At 31.6% G+C, this 21,183-nt stretch overlaps 2 protein-coding genes across 6 annotated transcripts; one reads left to right on the top strand and one right to left on the bottom strand.

Annotated features, from left to right (window-relative positions):
- Positions 1–3,562: 3,562 nt before the first annotated feature.
- Positions 3,563–10,257, top strand: LOC103499419 (cryptochrome-1). Of its 5 annotated transcripts, none has more exons than XM_051085410.1 (7): positions 3,563–4,300; positions 4,403–4,581; positions 5,341–5,769; positions 6,806–7,027; positions 7,345–8,051; positions 8,946–9,595; positions 9,824–10,257. In XM_051085410.1, exons 3-6 carry the CDS (start codon positions 5,430–5,432, stop codon positions 9,576–9,578), a joined length of 1,902 nt encoding a protein of 633 aa, XP_050941367.1. In that variant the 5' UTR covers positions 3,563–4,300; positions 4,403–4,581; positions 5,341–5,429; the 3' UTR covers positions 9,579–9,595; positions 9,824–10,257. The 5 variants fall into 5 exon arrangements, with proteins under 5 accessions (XP_050941367.1, XP_008460643.2, XP_008460642.2 ...); XM_008462419.3 differs by lacking the exons at positions 3,563–4,300; positions 4,403–4,581 and adding exons at positions 4,673–4,819; positions 4,935–5,181; XM_008462421.2 differs by lacking the exon at positions 3,563–4,300 and having other exon boundaries at positions 4,536–4,693.
- Positions 10,258–14,833: 4,576 nt separating this feature from the next.
- LOC103499418 (low affinity inorganic phosphate transporter 1-like) lies at positions 14,834–20,584 on the bottom strand. Its single transcript, XM_051085412.1, has 2 exons — positions 20,527–20,584; positions 14,834–16,610 (listed from the first exon to the last, which is right to left on the bottom strand). The coding sequence occupies exon 2, from the start codon at positions 16,559–16,561 to the stop codon at positions 14,948–14,950; it is 1,614 nt and encodes a 537-aa protein (XP_050941369.1). The 5' UTR covers positions 16,562–16,610; positions 20,527–20,584; the 3' UTR covers positions 14,834–14,947.
- Positions 20,585–21,183: the final 599 nt, after the last annotated feature.

Genomic DNA, 21,183 nt, shown 5'->3' with positions numbered 1-21,183 from the left:
CCATAATCATGTAGTAGGGTGGTTGGCAAGAACAGTAACCATGGCTGAAACCGATCTAGTCGATTTATACTAGGTGAAACCGACCACCAATCTTCAAGGACTGAACCGATTGGCCGAACGGTTGGTCAATTTCAGTTGATTCGATTTTCTAGTTGGTTTTTCATTTTTTTGTAATGAGATCTTTTTGCATTTTGTCAAAAAAGTTGATTTTGAAAGGAAAAAAATGAAAAAGCATTTACCAAAGAAAGTGGACGAATGAATGGTGGATGGAGGAAAGCGACGACCGGCGACGACAGTTAGGTGTTGCTTGTTGATGAAGAAACAAGAGGACAAGGTGGAAGAGAATGGCGTGGTGGCCCCTGCGGGTGGCAATGAATTTCATGCGAAAAAAAGACCTAAAAAGTAAATAATAATAGGGGCGACAAGAAGAATAGCAAAATATAAGAATTACTTTAGATAAATGGCAAATTTAATTTTAAATTGTCAAAATAGCAAAATAGTTAATTTTCATAATAAATGAGATAACTATGTCTTAAATGCCCCCTACCTATTAAAAAAAACCACAAATACCCTGTAATTAATACATACTATGCACTCCCTTCAATTTTCTAATTTTTCCTCCCAAAAAAATAATTTATCTTTTGTAAAGGCTTTCCGGCGCATTTCCACCGTCGTATTCTCTTCCGGCACATTTCCACCGTCGGTTTCTCTTCCATCGCTTTTCCATTATTTGCACACCCTTCCTTCTTTAATCGGTTTGTACCACCCAAAGTATCGGTGAGTTGTTTCGTTTCACGCTTCTATTCCTTCTTCAACTTTTGGATTTTTCCTCTGTTTTCTGCATGTATCGGTAAAAAATACCGAGTTCTCAAAAATTTCTTCAAATCTTCTCCGTTTTTCTCCGGTTCTAACATTCTTCAAATTTTCAAATGGCCTTTCACTTGTATATGTTTTCCACCCGCACCGTCGCTTTCCACCTTCTTCTTTTAATACAAATTTTCGTTTCCCTTAATTCCAGTTAGTTGGCAAAATTAAAGATAGATCACATTTTATTTGGCATGATTTTAGGGAGAGTTGGGATTTGATTCTAAACTCAAGTATTTCCATTATATTTGCCATAATTGTAGGCAATGGTTGGAATTTGAATTTGAATTTTACTTGAGATTAGAAATTTGAATCTTTTAAATGATTTTCCATTACTTTTTTAATGTTTTTGTTAATAGTTAATTATTGCATCATCTTTATCATTATTTTAGAAAATATTCATTGAATTAAAATTTTAGGACGTATTCATTGCACTAATAGCTAAAGTTTGAATATATAATTATTGAAGGTAAAAATCGGAATAATTAAGGGATATTGAAACCAATTGAATATGTTCAGGGATATTTGAAAGAATATAATTTTTTTTTGATTTAGTTAATAATTATTAATAAGTGGGTGTGTTCACAAATACACCGTAATCGGATATGTGATATTTTATTTGATTTTTCGATCTCCTTAAATATACTGTATTTGAATCTGGACAGTTCTCATCCGTTGAGGGGTAATTTCGGATCAAAAAAGTCAGAAACTATTTCAGGCAGTTAGTTTTACCATAAATTAAAAAAATAATAGTTTGCTATTTTTCTAATTTCATTCTTATATTTATCATTTCCACGGATTCTCCATAATAATATAATATTATGGGTCTGGTCTAGTGGGCTTCAGAAACTTATTTTAACAAGGTAGGTCTGCCATAACACATTAAATAATATATATATATATATATATATATATATATATATATATATATATATATATATATATATATATATATATATATATATTAGGTGCAGTTGGCTTCGAGTAAGAAGGCGGTCGGTTTTTCGAAATTTTATAATTAAATCGACCACCGACTGTATTTTTAATAAAACGGTTTTGATCATTTGGATTGGTTTTTCGGGTGTCAATGCTCACCCCTATTATGTTGACAAGTTACCATAGAAATCTTATTTAGAACGACAACTTTGTATAAAATTTGGCAAAATTATAATAGAAAATTTGATTGACATTAGATAAAAGATTTGGTTGGCTTCAGTTCATCTCGGATAAAATTGTATCAGGAAAGTCCAAAATTATCAATTTTTAGACTTTCTCAATACAATTTTGCTTGATATGAACCAAGATTATTAAGTTTAGGCTTTTCGGGTACAATTTTGGAAGATTTGAATAATTTTTTTGAAAGGATAAAAAAATATTAGGATTTGATGTAAGATTTGAAAATTTGTAGAATCTCTCTCAAATGTCTATCGAGATGCATCGTTAAAACCCAAAACAACCAAAACAATAGTTTATTTTAATATTTTAGGAAAATTTTGGTGCTCAACCTCGTGTGAGATGGTTGAGAAAATATCTTCAAATGATTTTTCAAAAAAAAAAATTAAAAGTTATTTATGACAATTTCCTTAAAATTAGGTTTAATTTTCATAAACGTAAACAAAGACAAAAATATTTACAGCTCAGTAATAAAATCAAAAAGCTTATGAAGCTGGTAAACTATTTTCATAAATTCTAGATTTGCCTTGATATTGCGGACGATTGATCACTTTTCTTTCTTTTATTTTTAAACGATTTATTATTCTATTTAAAATTCAAGAATATTCAAGATCGTTTAAAAAGAATGTTGAGCTTCATCTAAATATTAAACTTTATCTTACTCATATTAAAAATATGAAGATCGTTTAAATACTAATATGATCTAAACGATCGCTTACCTAGTCCAATACGCTCGTATATCATGATCAACATGATCATTTAGATTTGAAGTCCTTTTTTCATCGTTTAAAAAGAACTACACGATCGTTTAACTTGAATATGATCTAAACAACCGCTTAAAAAGTCAATACAATCGTTTAGATTTGAAGTCTTTTTTCAATCGTTTTAATAAGAACTACACGATTGTGTGAATATGATCTAAACGACTCATTATCGAGGTAACACGATTATTTAGCATGGTCAACACGAACGTTTAGATTTGAAGTCATTTTTCTATTGTTTTAAAATAACTACACAATCTGTGAATATGATGTGAACAATTGCTTACCATAATTAATACAATTGTTTAGTCTGGTCAACACGATCGCTTAGATTTGAAGCATTTTTTTCACCGTTAAAAAAAACTATATGATCATGTTGATACTACCTACACATATCATTTTCTACACGGCAACGTATCATGATCGTTTAGAAGAAAAATTATACGTACGCGAGTGATTATTGTAGATTTGTGAGCTTTTTTTCGTTTCCAAAATTGTTGTATCTGGTATAAATACTTTGTCGATTTTTGTTTTAGTTTCGATAAAATTCCGTAACAATTGATATTAAAAAAGTTAGGCCTTTTTAAGAAGAGAAAATTGGGTTGTAGAGGTAGAGAATTGCAAAAGAACGAGAAAAAAAGAGACGAAAAAAGAAAAAAGAAAAGAAAAACTACCATTTAAAAAAAAATAGAAAACCAAAAGAAATTTAGAAGATGTATAATTAAGTTCGTATCCACCAATTAGATTAAGCTTTTGGTCGATGATTGATTTATGATGATTTTCGAGCACCTCGATTTGGAGGTTTTGTGTTTCCATCTTTGCATTGTTGTTTTCTTCCCTCCTCCATTGGTTGAACTTGAATGAAAAGCTTGGGATGTTTGGCCCAAGGAGTAGAAACTGAAGTCCACTATTCTAACTTCTTACCCGAAATAGCCAAAACTTTTCATTCAAATTCAACTAGAAAGTTATTATTGATCTATCAATTTGATTTTAATCTACAGGCGTGCGTTGCAATTTGGGAAGGGATTGAGTTTGTAACTGGAGTACGGGCAACCTCATTGAATTCTCTTCGATCAACGTGGGGATGAAGTTCTTTCACCAGTTGGAGTCTGGAAAAACTTTTGCTAGACTAATCTATTGCTACTGCCTTTTGGTGAAATCTTTGTGCTCTAATGTTAAAAAGACTCCAACTTTGAATCGTTAATTATAAACTAGTGTTATTTGCTTGTAAATCTTACTTATAGTTTGAAATGAGTGCTTGGCGAAAGTGTTGTTCGAATCGGTACGTGTAAGTTTAAAGATTCTTATTTCAGCTCTGAATCAGATCAGAGTCTTTTAAACTTAATCAACCGACACCACCACACCCCACTCTTGTTCTTCTCCACGTGGGAGTTCCCAAATTGGTTGATTTGTTATCTCTTTGAATCATCTCAAATCAAGAAATTTCAGAACAGGTTTGGGGAAATTTGATAAACTACACTCTCTTGCTCGAACTTTGCAAGGTTTTTACTGTTTGTTATATGATTCAATATTCCCATTTCTTCTAATTGGATGAACTGTTGAAAATTGGAAATGCTCAGCTGCCAAGTTTTTTTCCGAAATAGGTATAAATTCAAAGATTCAATCAGTGTAGGTTTACCCAAAAAACTAATGGGGTAAGTCCATTTTGGACTCATGTGGAGGGCACATGTTTAGGCAAAGCCTTATCTCTTTGCCAGTGGGCTCACAATCAATACGGACAAGACAAGAAATGCTTCCTAACACCGTCATTGTCAGCGACCATGTGAGCTTTCAGCAAATTGGATCCTTCAAGTAACTCGCGTGAAAGATATTCAGTGATTGACTTAATTACTCTCCCCCTTCCTGTTTATGTAAATTAGGCGAATAGATCCAAAGTGGGTATTTTTGGAGATCATTTATCTGTTTCCTGTTCTTGTTTATCTTTTATAATTATTGATTGTTTTTCTGGCTCAAGTAAAACGAGGACTTTGACATTTCAATACCCCCTTTTTTGTTTTCTGGTAGGTAGCGCTAAGTGGGTTTCTGATATCGTACTGAAAAAGTTATAGTTTTGCTAGAACACTCGATAGATTTTAGCTTTTGTATTGATTTTTTGTTGATATTTCCTGGTTTCAGTGAATGAATGATATTCTTTTATGACGGTTGTTGTGAAGACTCATAAGTTTGTCTCAGATCTTCAGTTATACTCTTGAAGCTTCTTCGTTCATACTTCAACAGTTCTTGTACATTTTACCCCCTCTGTTCCTCTTTCCATCGGCTTGTGAATCTGTGATTGTAAATTGTGCTGATGATTGTTTTTAAGCTGTTGAGATGGCGTTGGGGTTGTGTCCTAATTTGAGACCGGTCAACTTGATCATTTGGGGTAGTGATGGCCTTCTTTTCTATATCATTCTGTGAAGAGTACTTTCTAACCGATTTTGTTAAAAACACATGTCGGATTGCTTGCTTGTTTTGTGGTGTTTCTGATTTGTGATATGATTTGATTAATCTCTGATCGAGTTGTTATGAATTTGATTGACAGCAATTGGGGGACCATGGAATCATTGTGGTTCCTCTCATAGATTTTGATTTCTGAGGTGTTGAGAAGGCTTTAACCTTTTTGTCACTGAAATGGATGGTGGAAGCTCTGAATCCCCAAATATGGGTTGTAACAAGACCATAGTATGGTTTCGTAGAGACCTCAGGATTGAGGACAACCCTGCTTTAGCTGCTGCTGCTAGGAATGGTTTTGTATATCCTGTGTACATATGGTGTCCTAAAGAAGAGGGACAATTCTATCCTGGTCGGGTATCGAGGTGGTGGTTGAAGCAATCCCTTGCCCATTTGAAACAGTCTCTTAAATCACTTGGTGCTGACCTAGTGCTGATGAAAACTCAGAGTACTATTTTCTCTCTTCTGGAGTGTATCAATGCTACTGGGGCAACAAAAGTAGCATTTAACTGTCTCTACGGTACGTTTGTTTCCTTTCTAGTTTCATTCTTTTGATTGGATTTTGATGGTCTTTCCAAATATAACTATGCTGATACACTTTAATGATTGCATTATATGTATCACATAGTCCTGAGGAACTCCGTGTAGTGGAATTGTCATTACGTTGTAATCTATGATCAATGTTCTTTTTCCTAGATAAGAGTTCCAGCTGATTAAATTGTAGTTTTGTAGTGGGTCATCATACTACTTTGGGATTTCTTGTGCATCTTACTTTATGCGGGTGAACAAGATTTTTTGCTTTTTCACGACAAAGAAGTTCTTTAAATTCCTAGTGGCAAACCTTACCAAACTTGTGTGGATAGATAACTTTATTACTAACCAGTTGGAAGATGGGGATAAATTGGAGGAAAGAGATTTCTCAAAATACTTATATCACCTAATTATAAGTTTGTCATTAAGTCAGCACGCTTCTTAACATGTTAGAATATGGAAATTAATCAGGAAGAAGATTGGGAATCACATGCATTTAAATTAGGACAGAAGGAATTCATAGATAATCTTAGAAATTTTGGATGATACAAATTAAACAAAGAAGAAAGAGGACGGTATATTAAATACAACCGCACAATTTGTGATCTATTACTTCTTTTCCACATCAAACAAAAAAATGTGAAAGCTGATACTTTGTTTTGTAGGGATGCCGTCAATGTTGGGCACAATATAAATCACCATCAATTCAAGGTAGATATTGCATAAAATACACAAACCATGATACTTAATTACCTTCACTTAACTGGTGGAGAGGAACCCTTGTAAGAACTTAATCATCTCATTTTATGAATTCCTCCATGGGAAGAGGAAATTTTATTCTCAAGCAATCACATTTTGGGACGGGATCTAGAATTATAGATAGCTTTAACTTATTCTCCTTTTTATAGTGAAAATAAATAGTTTAAAAGGAATTCTTCTTGCCTCTGTGTTTAAGAAAGTCCTGTGTCAATTTAGGGGTATATTAAGATCATTCTACTAATGGTTAACTTAACCTTTCATCTCAGATCCCATTTCACTTGTCCGAGACCACAATATTAAAGAAAAACTAGTTGAACTCGAAATTTCTGTGCAGAGCTACAATGCAGATCTTTTATATGAGCCATGGGACGTATATGATGAAAATGGGAATGCTTTTACGACCTTCAAAGAATATTGGGATAAATGTCATCTTTTGCAAAAGGAGTTGGTTTCAACTCTCCCTCCATGGAAACTACAGCAGGCTGCAGGTACGTTTCTGACATTACCTACATGTAATAAATGTTGAATAATTCCTCCTTGATGATACTTGATACATCCTCTGGTACTTCTATGATTGATATTTGTAATACTTCTGGAAGATAGATAGTAAGTAGTGAGATACTACCTTGCTATTCTTACAAAATTTTAGAATAACCAGAATGCCAATGTTGTATTTCCCTATTCTTAGGTTTTGAAATACTTGTTCTGTAGATACACATGCAACTGCAAAGAAACTTACTATGAATTTATTAGAACTGTGTAGAGCATTGTCTTAAGAGCTTCTCTCCTGTTTTAATCTTGACAGGAATGGTGGGAAGTTGTTCTATTGAGGAACTAGGTCTTGAAAATGAATCAGAAAAATCTAGCAATGCATTACTAGCTAGAGCTTGGTCTCCAGGCTGGAGCAACGCTGATAAGGCTTTGGCGGAATTTGTAGAAAATCATCTGCTAGAATATGCAAAAAATAGGCAACATCTTGGTGGTACCTCCACATCCCTACTGTCCCCGTACCTACATTTTGGGGAAGTAAGCGTTGGTAAGGTTTTCCAAAAAGTGAGATTGAAACAGATATTGTGGGCAAGAGAGGGAAATGCTTCAGGGGAACAAAGCGCAGAACTGTTTCTCAGGGCTATAGGGCTCAGAGAGTATTCTCGTTATATATGTTTCAACTTTCCATTCACCCATGAGAGATCATTGCTAAGCAGTCTGAAGTTCTTTCCTTGGCATGCTAGCCAGGATAACTTTAAGGCTTGGCGGCTGGGTCGAACTGGTTACCCATTGGTTGATGCAGGAATGAGAGAGCTTTGGGCAACAGGATGGATACACAACAGAATTAGAGTGATTGTTTCTTGCTTTGCAGTTAAAGTTTTGCTTCTTCCCTGGAAATGGGGAATGAAGTATTTTTGGGACACTCTTTTAGATGCAGATTTAGAAAGTGATATCCTTGGTTGGCAATATATTTCTGGGAGTTTGCCTGACGGCCATGAGCTTGAGAGATTGGACGATCCACAGGTATGATTAGTTTCTTTAAGTTTAAAAGCACTGATAGTTGACTACACTGTTCAAACGTACATTTATGAACTTAAATGTCTACAAGATTAAATTCTAATTGTCAGCTTTGCCGTTGTTGAACTGCAGTTAGTGTTGGAAGTGTGTGGTATATACTTGATAGAGAAAAATAGAACAAGAGATATGTTTGAAATCCATCCTTATATGCAAACTTGGATTACAATTTTTTTTATCTTAATAACTTGTCTTTTCCACGTACTTAATCCATTGGTTAAAAATCCGTAGGATAAGAAGTCATAGTGACTTTAGTTTTATGAACGTACAAATACGTTTATCTGCTATTTAACAACATATAAAATAACATGTCTAATTTCCAGTACTTAAGATATTGCTTCGCATGCCACGGTGTACAGCTTTGTGTGATCATTCCATAGTATGACCTCATTAATTGTTATTATATTTTGTTATGATAACTGAATGACATGGTACAGTTGGCAGGCATCTATCTCAAGTTTTGGAGAAAAACGTTCCTAAAGTTGTTTAATAATGAAGTTGGTAGGAGTTTGTTGAACTGTTTTACTAGGCTGCTAGTAGAGTCATCTTGTGCTTTGTTTCCTCATACTCCTGTACTTCTTTTACGTTGTACTGATGATATAGATCAATTTTTTTATTAATAATGACAATGAACAAGAAGCTTTTTGACTGGCATATTACAATAACTTCAGAAAAAACTCTATTATGATGCCTCGTTGATAATGAATTATCAAGTTTAGTCTCGATTGTTGTTGATGTATTGCTGTTTGAAGGATGACAAAGTCAACTTGACCGCCAGTTAATCAGATAACATTAGGGTCTCTACTTTATCACATCATGCTAATTCTAAATTTTTGAATTCAGATTCAAGGATCCAAGTATGATCCAGATGGAGAATATATTAGGCATTGGCTGCCTGAGCTGGCACGAATGCCAACTGAATGGATTCATCACCCTTGGGATGCACCTCAGACTGTCCTACAAGCTTCAGGAGTTGAGTTAGGTTTGAACTATCCGACACCGATAGTTGAGTTAGATTTGGCTGCTAATCGATTGACAGAAGCCATAATCAAAATGCGGGAAATTGAAGCGGCTGCTGGGGCAAACTCAAATGGTACAAATGAAGTTGTTATGGATAATGCAGATAGGATTCAATCTGTAGGTACTACAAATGTTGCTGCAGCAGCAAAAACATGTGCTACTAATTCTTCTAATGACCAGAAGGTACCAACAATCCATAATTCAAAGGTCAGTAATAATCCATTGAGTAGGAAACGGTCTAAAGCCAAGGAAGAGAAAGGAGAATTTCAGTATAATATTCGCAACAACGTACAAAATGAAGCTGGGACCTCAAAATTTGATGATGATTTATGCTCTACTGCTGAATCTTCATCATCTAAGAAACCATCCACCAGTAGAACTTCCTTTTCTGTTCCACAGTTTTGTTCCTCATCAAAAGAGCTGCCACAGTCATCTGAAGAACATACTGATAGATGAGAGCCCGATTAACGATAGTGAGTTTTCGATTACTTCAGTGGTTTTACACAAGTTTAGAATAATGTAAAAGCTTAGAATAATTTAACGCCAATCACATATGATTGAAATCGCAACAAGAGCCAATCCGGCAATCCATGAGCTGCATTTTGATCATGTGCTCTCATGCTTGATTCTGAAATCTGATTTTACTCTTGGATTTCAACTTTTCTAACTTGTGATGAACGTTTTCTTTCAAATTTATGCAGGAGCTACAGAAAGATAATGGTGTGACAATGGTTCTACCTCAATAACTGTTGGCTTGCGTGTTTGTACACATGTTTAATACACATTTCAATATCTAAGGGACTGAGTTTAGATACCTTTCTTCCAGCTATCTGTACATATAAACAAATTTACTCAAAATGCATAAGTGTACAAAACTTATTTTTTTTTTTCAACTTTGTCAAAATATTTGCAGCTAGCCTTGTAATTTGATTTCTTTGAGTTCTCAAGTTTCTGGACCATGGACATGCTATTGAAGCATATATCATTCAAATTTGTGTTGGCTGCTTTAGGACCAGATTTTAGTCACTGTCACTGAGGAATGAGATATGTTTCAATAGCATTTAGGTCAAGTTTACCTTAGTGGAAACATTATAAATCAACGAAAATAAAAAAAAAAGTGAGTCTTGTTTGATTACTTTTGGAGTTGTTTACTTGTATGCAACTATACCGACACATGAGATCCACATCCAAATTTGTTATGAAATAATGCAACCCGATTGATGAGTTAAAAGGTGCTTTATCCGAATATGGATAACAATTGTGTTCTATCACTATCAATATCGATGTTTTTTTGACATTCAAGGCTCAGAGGTAAAGTTAACAACAGTAAACTTTATAAACTTTATAATTTAGGTACGCAATTAAAAAAAACTCAATTACGTTTGTAATTTTCAAAGATCACAAAAGATCAAGTCTTTTTTTTTTCTCTCTTTCTTTCTCTCGGTCTCATTTATAATTTTGGAGTGGGTTTGGGGACAGCCAGCATACTAAAAAACAAAAATCAATGTTTAGACTAGCGTTGGAGAAAGGAGGGAAGGACCCTTATCGTATTATGGGCACCTTTCTCAGCATTTGAAAGTGTATGCTTTCGTTTTCGGCTAGACTTTCCTCTAAATAGTAGGTTTGAAGCGATAACCCGAAATCTTAATTTCTCCTTCCTTTTGTGCAAAAGTAGGAGGGGCGAAAGCCACTCAACGCCACTTGACTGAACAATGAAATTTCATAATGAATATATTAATTTTCACTACGGTTTGATAAACGTTACTTTAGTTGTGTTAGGGAAAAAACTAATAAAGCTAACTTTGGGAGGACCTATGGTGACAAAGTGTCATTTGGAATGTAATTTATAGAAATATTATTAGTTGTACGCATTTTGTGACGTCGAAATATTCTATCATAGGCGATTGCTTTGAGTAGATTCGTTGCATTGAACTGATGCTAATATATGTATAGGTTTCAGTGTGGGTTAGGAAAAGAAATTGCTTGTGCACATCAAAATATTTTTGTGAATTACTTACTGAACATTAAATCTTCAGATGTATTTTATTTTAAAGGATCAAAAACATTTTTAAAAAGTCTATAAATTTTTGTAAGAAAAATAGTTAAGTTTGAAATAATTGGATTGATAAATTATCAATTATTCGAAGGTTATAATATTTTTTCTAAAAAAGACCTTGGTCAATGATTTTAGAAAGCTCTTCGTATTAAAAATATATATATATATTTTATTTAACAGAAGGATGAAAATCAAAATTCACTACCTATCTTTGACTTATTTTCGATTTATTTTGCTGTCGATCTAACAAGCATGAATACGGTTACGAGATAAGATTATGATATTGCGACACACCATATTTCATAAATCTAAGAACGACATAACAAAAACACGTTTATTAAAAATGTGCATTTTTAAAATTATATATCATTTTCGCCTTTAAAGAAAATTCAATTTAAATGAGTTGATGCATTTATATGTTTAAAAACTTAGATTAACAAGTCTTCTATGCAATTCAATTTAAATGAGTTGCACTCATCTCAACAAGTGTCGGAGTGTGTTCAAGTGTCTGACATGTGTCGAATAAAGAAAGGCTAACCAAACTAAAGTATCTATGCTTTTTAGCTGTGGGTATATTGTTGACACCTTACAAAATTCGTGGAGATGTCCAAATATGATAAGTTGTTGCAATATTGTCAAAATATTAAAAGCTATCGGAATTTCAAAAGCTCGAGGGATTTAGGGATTTATAACAAATTAATTTATATCATTTAGATTATTGACTTAGTTTAGGGAAAATTACAAAAAAAAAAAAAAAAAAAAAAACAAGTTATAATAATTAAGCCCATAGAACCCGCATTTATTATTTATAAAAATGACAAAACTAAAACCCAACCTAGATGTAAAATGTCATAAATGTTCTCGTTACTAATATACATTTAATAGACCCTAATACACATAATGCCCCTTGATACACTTGATACTTCTTGAATACATTTGATGTATATGATACTTTTTAATACGCTTAATTCTTTGATACACCTAAAACACCTTGATACATCTAATAATCTTTGTTACACTTGATTCTTCTTGTAACATTGATACACTTGATATGAACACTAGATACAGCTGCTGATACCCTTGAAATGTAACACGTGTACTTTTACTCCAAAATAAATTATTTATTGAATGTTGATCGTTGTAAGTTGTAAGATATTGTTGATGCGTTTGAAACAATGTGGATTTTTGTTATATAAAATTGTTAGATACTTCTATATGTTGTCAATGCACTTAAAATGTTACTTTAAGTATTTATTGATTATTGTCTGATACACGAGTATTTACAATGTTTATATATTTATTGTTTAATACTGTATGATAACTTAACTTGTCGATGTATTTAAAATACACTAACTATAATTTTTAGAGCTTCTTGCACATTTATCATATAATAATTTTAATAAAGTAGGCATATAACACTCAATTGGTTTTGCAAAAATTTCAAAACCCATATCCAACCTAGATTTGAAAATGGAAAATTACAAATTTGCCTTGATGCTGTGTTTCACTGATACACTTAATTAGTTTGATATGCTTAATTGAATGCTTCATTGATTAGTTTGATACATTTGATGGACGGCTGATAAACTTGTTATTCAATGGTACATTCAACGAATTGATACACTTGATACACGTGACATATTTGATGCACTTAATGTATTGCATATACACTTAGTATTCTTTATTGATACACTCGATTGATTAATAAATACATTTAATATACTTGAAGTTCTACTGATATACTTAATACACTATTGATATATAGTTGTAAACTTGATTGATAATGATTCACTTAACTGATACACCAATATACTTTACTGATATATTATTGATATACTTGATAATGATATACTGTCAATAATGCACTGGTTTATACAATTAATATACCTAATACAAAATTTATTATTTACTTAACAATAATTACAATGAACTACAAAAAGTTTAAAAAATGAAAATCACGTAATAAGTATATCAACTAACTAATATATATAATTATATAAGTACATCAGAATATTGATATACAAAGTAAAGTCAAAACTAAACCAACATAAAGTGGGAGAAGAAATATTTGTTATATACCAGCTATTTTTAGAAAAACTACCCAATACAATTTTTCTTTAATAAGTGGGAAAAGAAATACATTGTTGAAGGGATAGTTTGGAAATAATAATAAATTTAAGTTGGATTAAAATTTTTTACCATATTTACAAAATTATAAAACCTCGTGTCTTATTTACTATATACTATTATAAGAAAAGCTATCCACCACAATTTCTCTTTAGTTTATATATTCCTTTGTAATTAAAACAAGTTAATTTATATTACCTTTAGATTTTTATTTAAAATACTAGATGATTGTTAAATGAGGAATTTTTTGCCTATTAAATCCATGACATCATTACAACAAAATCCAGCCCACTGTGAAAAATATCATGTATTTGTATCAGTTCGATAAATAAAATTTCTCGAGCCCAATCCAATTCAAGCTCATGATATAAATTTGGGATAGTTACATATATAACAATTAAATTCAAAATAAAGTATAGAACAAATTTTTTTAAAAATTACCAATATACCAAAATCTATCAGAGTCTATCAATGGATAGAAGTCTATCACTGATAGACCATATTGTAAATATGGATCTATCTTTGATAAACCATACTTAAATTAATATAAATGTAAACTTCAAAATTCACAACTTAAAGTTCATTGAAAATCTCACCAAACAAGGATAAAGTAAAATAGCGAAGATTAAAATAAGATAATTCATTTTCCTATCCTTTAAAAAAGTTGTAATTATTTAGTTTTTGTTGTGATAAAATTAGGAATTAGATGTTTTTATAAATTTGAATGATTGGACTTTTACAAGATAAAAATGGACATTTAATTTGGGATTGAATGGTTATAAATTTCAAATACAATAATCAAATTATTTTGTACCAAAGTTTAGATTTTAAATAGTTAAGAAATTTGAATTTGAAAATAAATCAACTAAATTTCAACTTAGTTGTCTATAATATATTTTCTAATGATTAATTTAAAAAATAATTAAAATATTTGAAAGCTATTTAAAATAGGTTTTGAAAGGTAGATTAAATAGTTTTATCAAAAGAATTTAAACAAAAACAAGTTTTTTTGAAAAATACTTTTCCTTGCAAATAAGTAAGAAATTTGGAACATTACAAAATTATTGTTATTATTTGATGCATAAGACCGATATATGTATAAGTAAAATTTGGGAAGTACATGAAGATCACACGTTTGATTCCTCCCACAGTTTAAAAATCTAAACTATCTAATCAACCCAACATAGTTCCCATAGCAAAATTCTTATGTTTTGAAAGAACTAAATACTATCTTGAGAGTTTTAGAAGATGGAAAAAAATAAACCTAATAATTCCTTCAATAAAAATATATATTTATTTTAATTATATTTATTTTAAATCACACAAAGCTGTGTTCTGTGAGCGCCCATGGCCTAATGGATAAGGCGTCTGACTTCTAATCAGGCGATTGTGGGGGTTCGAATCCCACTGAGCGTGCTTTCTTTTATTATCTCTTTTCTTTTCTTTTTTGTTTTTACCTTAGCTTCCTTCTCTTGTCTATAAATTGTACGAAATGTACATAATATTCAAACATTTCAAAGTTGACGGGTAAAATCGAAACCAACCTGATTGATTTAAGCTTAACACACCACCCCCATTTGTGTATATTACAATCCATCATAATCTCTATTCATTATTATTTATACAGTACAAAAATCCCCAATTAAACATTTACATCCCTAACTATATTTGTATTTCCATTCATGTTCTCGTCTTCATTCTCCCCAGTCAGCTCCTCCAACGACTTTCCTTTGGATTCCGGCACCAACAAAGTAAACAATGCTCCACAAAAATTCACACATCCCAACAAAATCAAAGCATTCTTTACTCCGATCCCCGTCGGGTAACCCGGATCCGTCAATTTCGGATCCTTACTCTGCGCCGCATACAAAAACCCAAACGCCCCCACTATCGCCCCTGCTTTCCCCGCCGCCGCCGATATCCCATGACAAGTCGACCTCAACCTAGCCGGAAATATCTCCGCCGGCACTATAAACGTCGTCGAATTCGGCCCAAAATTGGCAAAGAAAAATGTCAACGAATACATTACAACAAACCCAATTCTGTGAGGCTTCTCCTTCCAATGATTGTAAGGAAACGCCAGAGCAAACATGAAGATCGTCATCATTATAAATCCCATCAATTGAATGAAAAATCTTCCCAAGTAATCAATTAGCGCCACCGTGAACCAGTAACCGGGAACTGTCCCGCATAGTGCGATTAATGTCTGAGCTTTTGCGATTTTGAAACATTCTTCTAATTCGCTCATTGTCGCCGCCGATGGAAGCCATTCAATGGCGGTAAAAATGTCTTTCTGGAAGAGGTTTTGACTGTAAAAGGCTATGTCTAAAAGAAACCATGTGGTGGTGGTCCCTAATAAATGGAGTCCATGGCGTTTGGCGAATTCGCGTGAGAATAAACCGAAACGGTTTTGATTAATTTCATGTGATTCTGTCGTGAAATTCTTTTCGTGGTCGTTTAATTCGAGATCAACTTGCAGCACTCTCGACATATCCGCCGCTGCTTGTTTTGCGTTTTGAGCAACTAAGGCAGTGTATCTCGCCGTCTCCGGCATTTTCATCCGCCAGTAATATGTTAATGCGGCCGGAATTGCGCCGAACATTAGAACGATTCGCCATACATAATCGGCCTCCGGTATGGTGGGGCGGTTGGGATTGTCCATGTACGGTGGTGCTGGGAAGCGGTTGTTGAAAGCGGCAGAGACGATTAAAGCGACGATTCCTCCACCTAAGATTCCAAACCCTTGCATTGCAAAGACAGCGGCGATGAATGCGCCGCGGGTTTTTTTGTTGGCGTATTCGGACATGATGGTGGCGGAGAGAGGGTAGTCGCCGCCAATGCCAAAGCCGAGCCAGAAACGAAAGAAACAAAGTGTGGCAATTACGGATTTTGAGGAGTGGCTGAAGGAGAGGCCGGAGGCGATGGAGCAAACGACCATGAGAATGAGGGTAATGCCGTAGACTTTTTTACGGCCGAGCTTGTCGCCGAGCCAGCCGAAGAAGAGTTGGCCGGAAAGGGTGCCGCAGAAGGCGACGCCGTTGACGGCGGCAGCGATGTTGGGAGGGAGGGAGCCGGGTTTGGGGGAATTTGGAATATGGTAATAGATTCGGCCGAGGAGTTTAGTGACGATGGAGATACAGAAGAGATCGTAAGCGTCGGTGAAGAAACCCATTCCAGCGATGATGATTGCAGTGAAATGGTACCATTGGGTTTTTGCAAGATCGAGTGCGTTTAGCACTCCAACTTGTCGACTCATCTTTAAGTTTTTGGCTATGGAAGATTTGCTTTCTTTCCTTCTTTGTGTACTGAAATTAGCAAAAGAGAAGAAATAAAAGGTTAGTCACTTGTTTTTTTTTTTTTTTTTTTTTTTAGCCTATATGATGGGAAATATATATATATATATATATATATATATATATATATTCTTTTAAGGTTGTTTCAATAATTATTGAATTTTTTTAATTGATTTTTTCATGAAACTATTGAAAAGGTATTGATTTTAATTGATATATTTGAAAAAAATAATAAAAAACTAAAATATTGATGTGAATTAAATATTTTATGATTTTTAAATGAGTTAGCTGCTCTATTATTTATATTATATCTCTATCTGTTTGTGTCTTTTTTTTTTCCCCTCGTTTTATGGACTTTACTAGGATATAATTTCACTCTTTGTTAATGTGTAATAAACATATGAAAACGTCTCAGCAAAATATTTACATGTTATTAAAATTTAATACTGTGATTAAACCCTGATAAAGGTGGTACTGCTACTCTTAAGAAGTGTTTGAAGTCGATTATCATGCTCTTATATTATTATACTTGAACTATGATAGTTTGTATTTGAAATGTAGATTATTTTAATTTGGGATATTATAGCATGTGTTTGATGTGTAATTCTTTTAAGAAAAATTGAGAAAAAAATATTAAACACTGTAGCAAATAATAAAAATCATAAATGTAAAATAGTAAAACAGTATCAAATTTGAAATGACGTTGACCGTAACTCATTTTAGGATTATACAAAGGTGGTTATTATATTTATAATATTGGAATAAAGAAAAATTTGTAAAAAATAGTAAAATAGTCAAAATATTTGCAATAATAAAAAAATTAAATATAGTAAATTTTTATATTTTAGTGATTTTTTCTACAAAGGGAAAATAGTTTGTTATTTTTTTATTATTTTTGAGAAAATTCTTATAATAAGAAAAATTTTCATAAATATAATAAACTACTAAAATATTTACGGTTGGTCTAAAAAGTGTATAAATTTAGTCATTTTTTAAATATTACAGGATTGCCTTCCATATTTCTCCTCCTCTCTCCAATTTTTTATCGTCTTTCTTTCTTTACGTTGTTTAGATTTAGATTTGGGTAAAAAAAATCTTATTTGTTTATGTCGTCTTTCTTAGGATAACTAAACCTAAAAATAGTGTATAAAGAATCTTTGAAAAAAATCGTTTAGCCAAATCTAAACGAGCAAATCTAAACGATTGTGTAATTAAATCTAAATGAACGTCTAACTAATTAATTAAATGATTATGTAACCAAATTAAACAATAAAATTGAAAAAATAAATCGTTTAGATTTTGCTATCTAAATTTAAACAATCGTGTATAAAATAATAGCCAAATCTAAGCGAGCGTGTATCAAATATATTACGCGCGTTGTTGATAGGACATTTTTTGTATTTTTCGTGGTGGGTCGATAGATTTTTTTCATTTTTAAAATTATTTTATATAGTGTAAATATTTTGTCGCTTTGTTATAATTTTGAAAAGACCCTTAGAATAATCCGACTCTAAATACCACTTTTAAATTTTAAATAAATAATAGTAATAAAAACAAAAGGGAGTGTATGCATGTGGTGATTCAATGTTTATAAGAGTTTATGATTAATTAATATTATACCTCTAAAAAGTGTAATTTTTTTAAAGATAATTTACATAAATGTAACAAAATTAAAAAAATATTTGTAACAAAAAGCTAAAAGTCTATAAAGCTATCATTGTTTTTTCATAAATTTTATATTTTGTCCTTCGTTGGTTTTGAATATTGGGGATCATTCTTCACTTCACTTGTTTTTCTTATTCTTTGCTATTTATTCGATCTTTTCCTCTTCGTATTATTAATTTTTTCATATTATTACTTTTCGTTCTTCATATTTCCACTTCTCCTTGTTCACAATTTTTTGATTTCTTGTTCTAGAATTTCTTCCTTCTTCTTAATCTCTCTTCTTCTTCGTCTCTCTTCTTCTTTTTTCTTCTTGGTATAAGATCTAAATGACCACGTACAAATATCTAAACGATCAGTATTGTCTTTCATAGATAGATAGAGATATACCACTATCACTAATAGATCGTTTAGCTTTAGAACAAGATCGTTTATAGATTGGGTACAAGGCTACATGATTGTTTAGAATGGATAACAGATCGCTTAGATTAGGTACAAGGGTATAAGATCGTTTAGACTGGGTACAAGGGAACAAAATCGTTTAGACTGGGTACAGGGATACAAGATCATTTAGACTTGGTACAAAATCGTTTGTTCACGCGTTCGTGATCAATTAATTGCGATGTATTTTTGTTGTTTGGTGTTGTGGGTTTGTGTGCTTTTTCCTTTTTCAAAATTCTTCTATTACGGTGCAAATAATTTCGCGTTTTGTTATAAAGAGGGAATATTAAGAATATTTTCTAAAATTTCACTTTGTTAGGTTTAAGTTACAACTTTAGTCAACTTAAATGGTGTCCAATATGGGTTATTAACTATAAACTACTGTCAAATTGGATTTTTTTAAAAAAAATTAATGAACATATAACATATAAATTCGAATTTTATGTATGATTTGAAGCTCTTTAGATTTGTATTTGTTTAAAAGAAAAAAAAGAAGAAGAAAAGAGGAAGAAAGCTTAGTGACTTTCAATTTAAAAGTTAAAAAGAATAAATAGACATATAAAAAAATATATATGAAAGTTTAGACTTTATAATTTAACCTTTTTTATTACTCCTAATTATATTTATCAAAGTTTAATGTACACACAAAGGAAAGTTGGCATCAACCTATTATTTATATTATTTTGAAGTTATTTACATTAAAAAATTGTAGGATATTTTTTGAAAGTTTAACATTAATATATGGAGCTTCTTAGCACAAATTATTAGCAATATTATTTATTTAAGCCACCTTCATTTGACTGGGACTTGGGAGAGATATTTGTAATGTTTTTAATATTTAATTTGGACGGAGTAGATGAAAAGATTGTGATATATATATATATATATATATATATATATATATATATATAAACTATATATATAGAACACGAAGGTCATATTTTATTGTATTTTATGATCGAGTAAATATTTTGAACTGACTTCATAATTGGAAAAGAAAAATGAAAGTCTTCAAATAACATATATATACTATCAACAAACCCATCAAACTGACTTCAAACTCATTTAGTAAACAATAATTAGATTAACAAACAAATAAATTCACAAAAATTTCAAACTTTAATCGTCCTAAAAAAAATAAATAATTAACATTACTAATACATAGCTATTTAATCTTATAAAATTTGACTCTAAGAATATTTGTTAAGAGATGATTAAATGTTTGGCTTGAATGTAACTCAATTAATTAAAGTAACATAAAATAATTACTAAATTTTGAATTGGTATTCTATTACGAACTTAGAATTTCAATCAATTTAGACATATAATTTAGTGGATGGAACATGGTATATAATATTTAAAGTTCAATGATTTTCTATTTTTGCAATAATTGAACTAAAAATTTATTTAATTTACTCGTAGACTATGAAATTAACCTAAGTTTCTAAAACATGGCTATTAATTTTTATCGATCGACTAATTGTAATCATGACTAGGAGATTAACATATAGGTCAAATATTGAAAAGGAATACTGGCAATACTTTTGCCTATTTTTAATTTGAGAAATAAGTTGTTTATTTCCTTTTCTAATTTGATGATGCTTGTATCGATTCAATGTTTTTTCAAATTTAAAATTCGTATAGAATAAATGTATTAAACAAACCAAATCAAACATATTTCTGTTAAGTATACTAAAAATGATAAGGTTTGTAGTTAGTATTAAGAAAAGATTCTCAAATGCAGAGAAAAAAAAAGAAGAAAAGAGAAAAAAGTGAGATTCAAATGATACAAAATTATTGTCGAAAGAGAGAGAAGAGAGAGAACCTGAAATTTGTGGAAAATAGTGGAGAGTGGTGGAGAAGAAATGGTTGATAATAGGATGAAAGAAGATGAAGGGAAAAAGGGCTGTTTTTATAAATGAAGTAGTCCAAAATTCCAGAAATGCCCCTGCAGGCATATTTTGGAATATACCATCTTCAGTCTTCACAACCAATGATTCATCAAGTCAACAACTTCTCAAGTCTTTGTTCCCATTTTTCTAACCATATATTTAATTTTGCCTGATTGACTTATTTGCATTTATTGTTACTCTTTTCATACGTGATTAATGTTATCAATTATCACAACCATATTAAAACACATGCAACCCTATTAAAGATTTGTATCTAATGAATTTACGTTACTTTTTTAAAACAATTTTGTTCACTTTAGTATTTGAGTTTGAAAGTAATTGTCTCCTGAGATATAACAAATTACTTTTCTTCTAGAAGTAGCTGCATGTCCAGAAGATTAACGAACAAAACTTTGTGGATGTACCAAGCTTTCTTCAATGATTTTGAAAATGGGGAGAATATTTTTTGGAAAAGGTAAAATTATAGAACACCAAAACCAAATTCATATTTCAATTTTAGAGAAAGAGCACTTAATTTAAAGACTTATTCGTGGTCATTCAAATAATCATACCTTCCTCTAAATTGGTTA

This window comes from Cucumis melo, chromosome 5 (genome assembly GCF_025177605.1).
Source record: "Cucumis melo cultivar AY chromosome 5, USDA_Cmelo_AY_1.0, whole genome shotgun sequence".
Taxonomy (NCBI): Eukaryota; Viridiplantae; Streptophyta; class Magnoliopsida; order Cucurbitales; family Cucurbitaceae; genus Cucumis; species Cucumis melo.
This window is presented reverse-complemented; position numbering and strand designations above follow the sequence as displayed.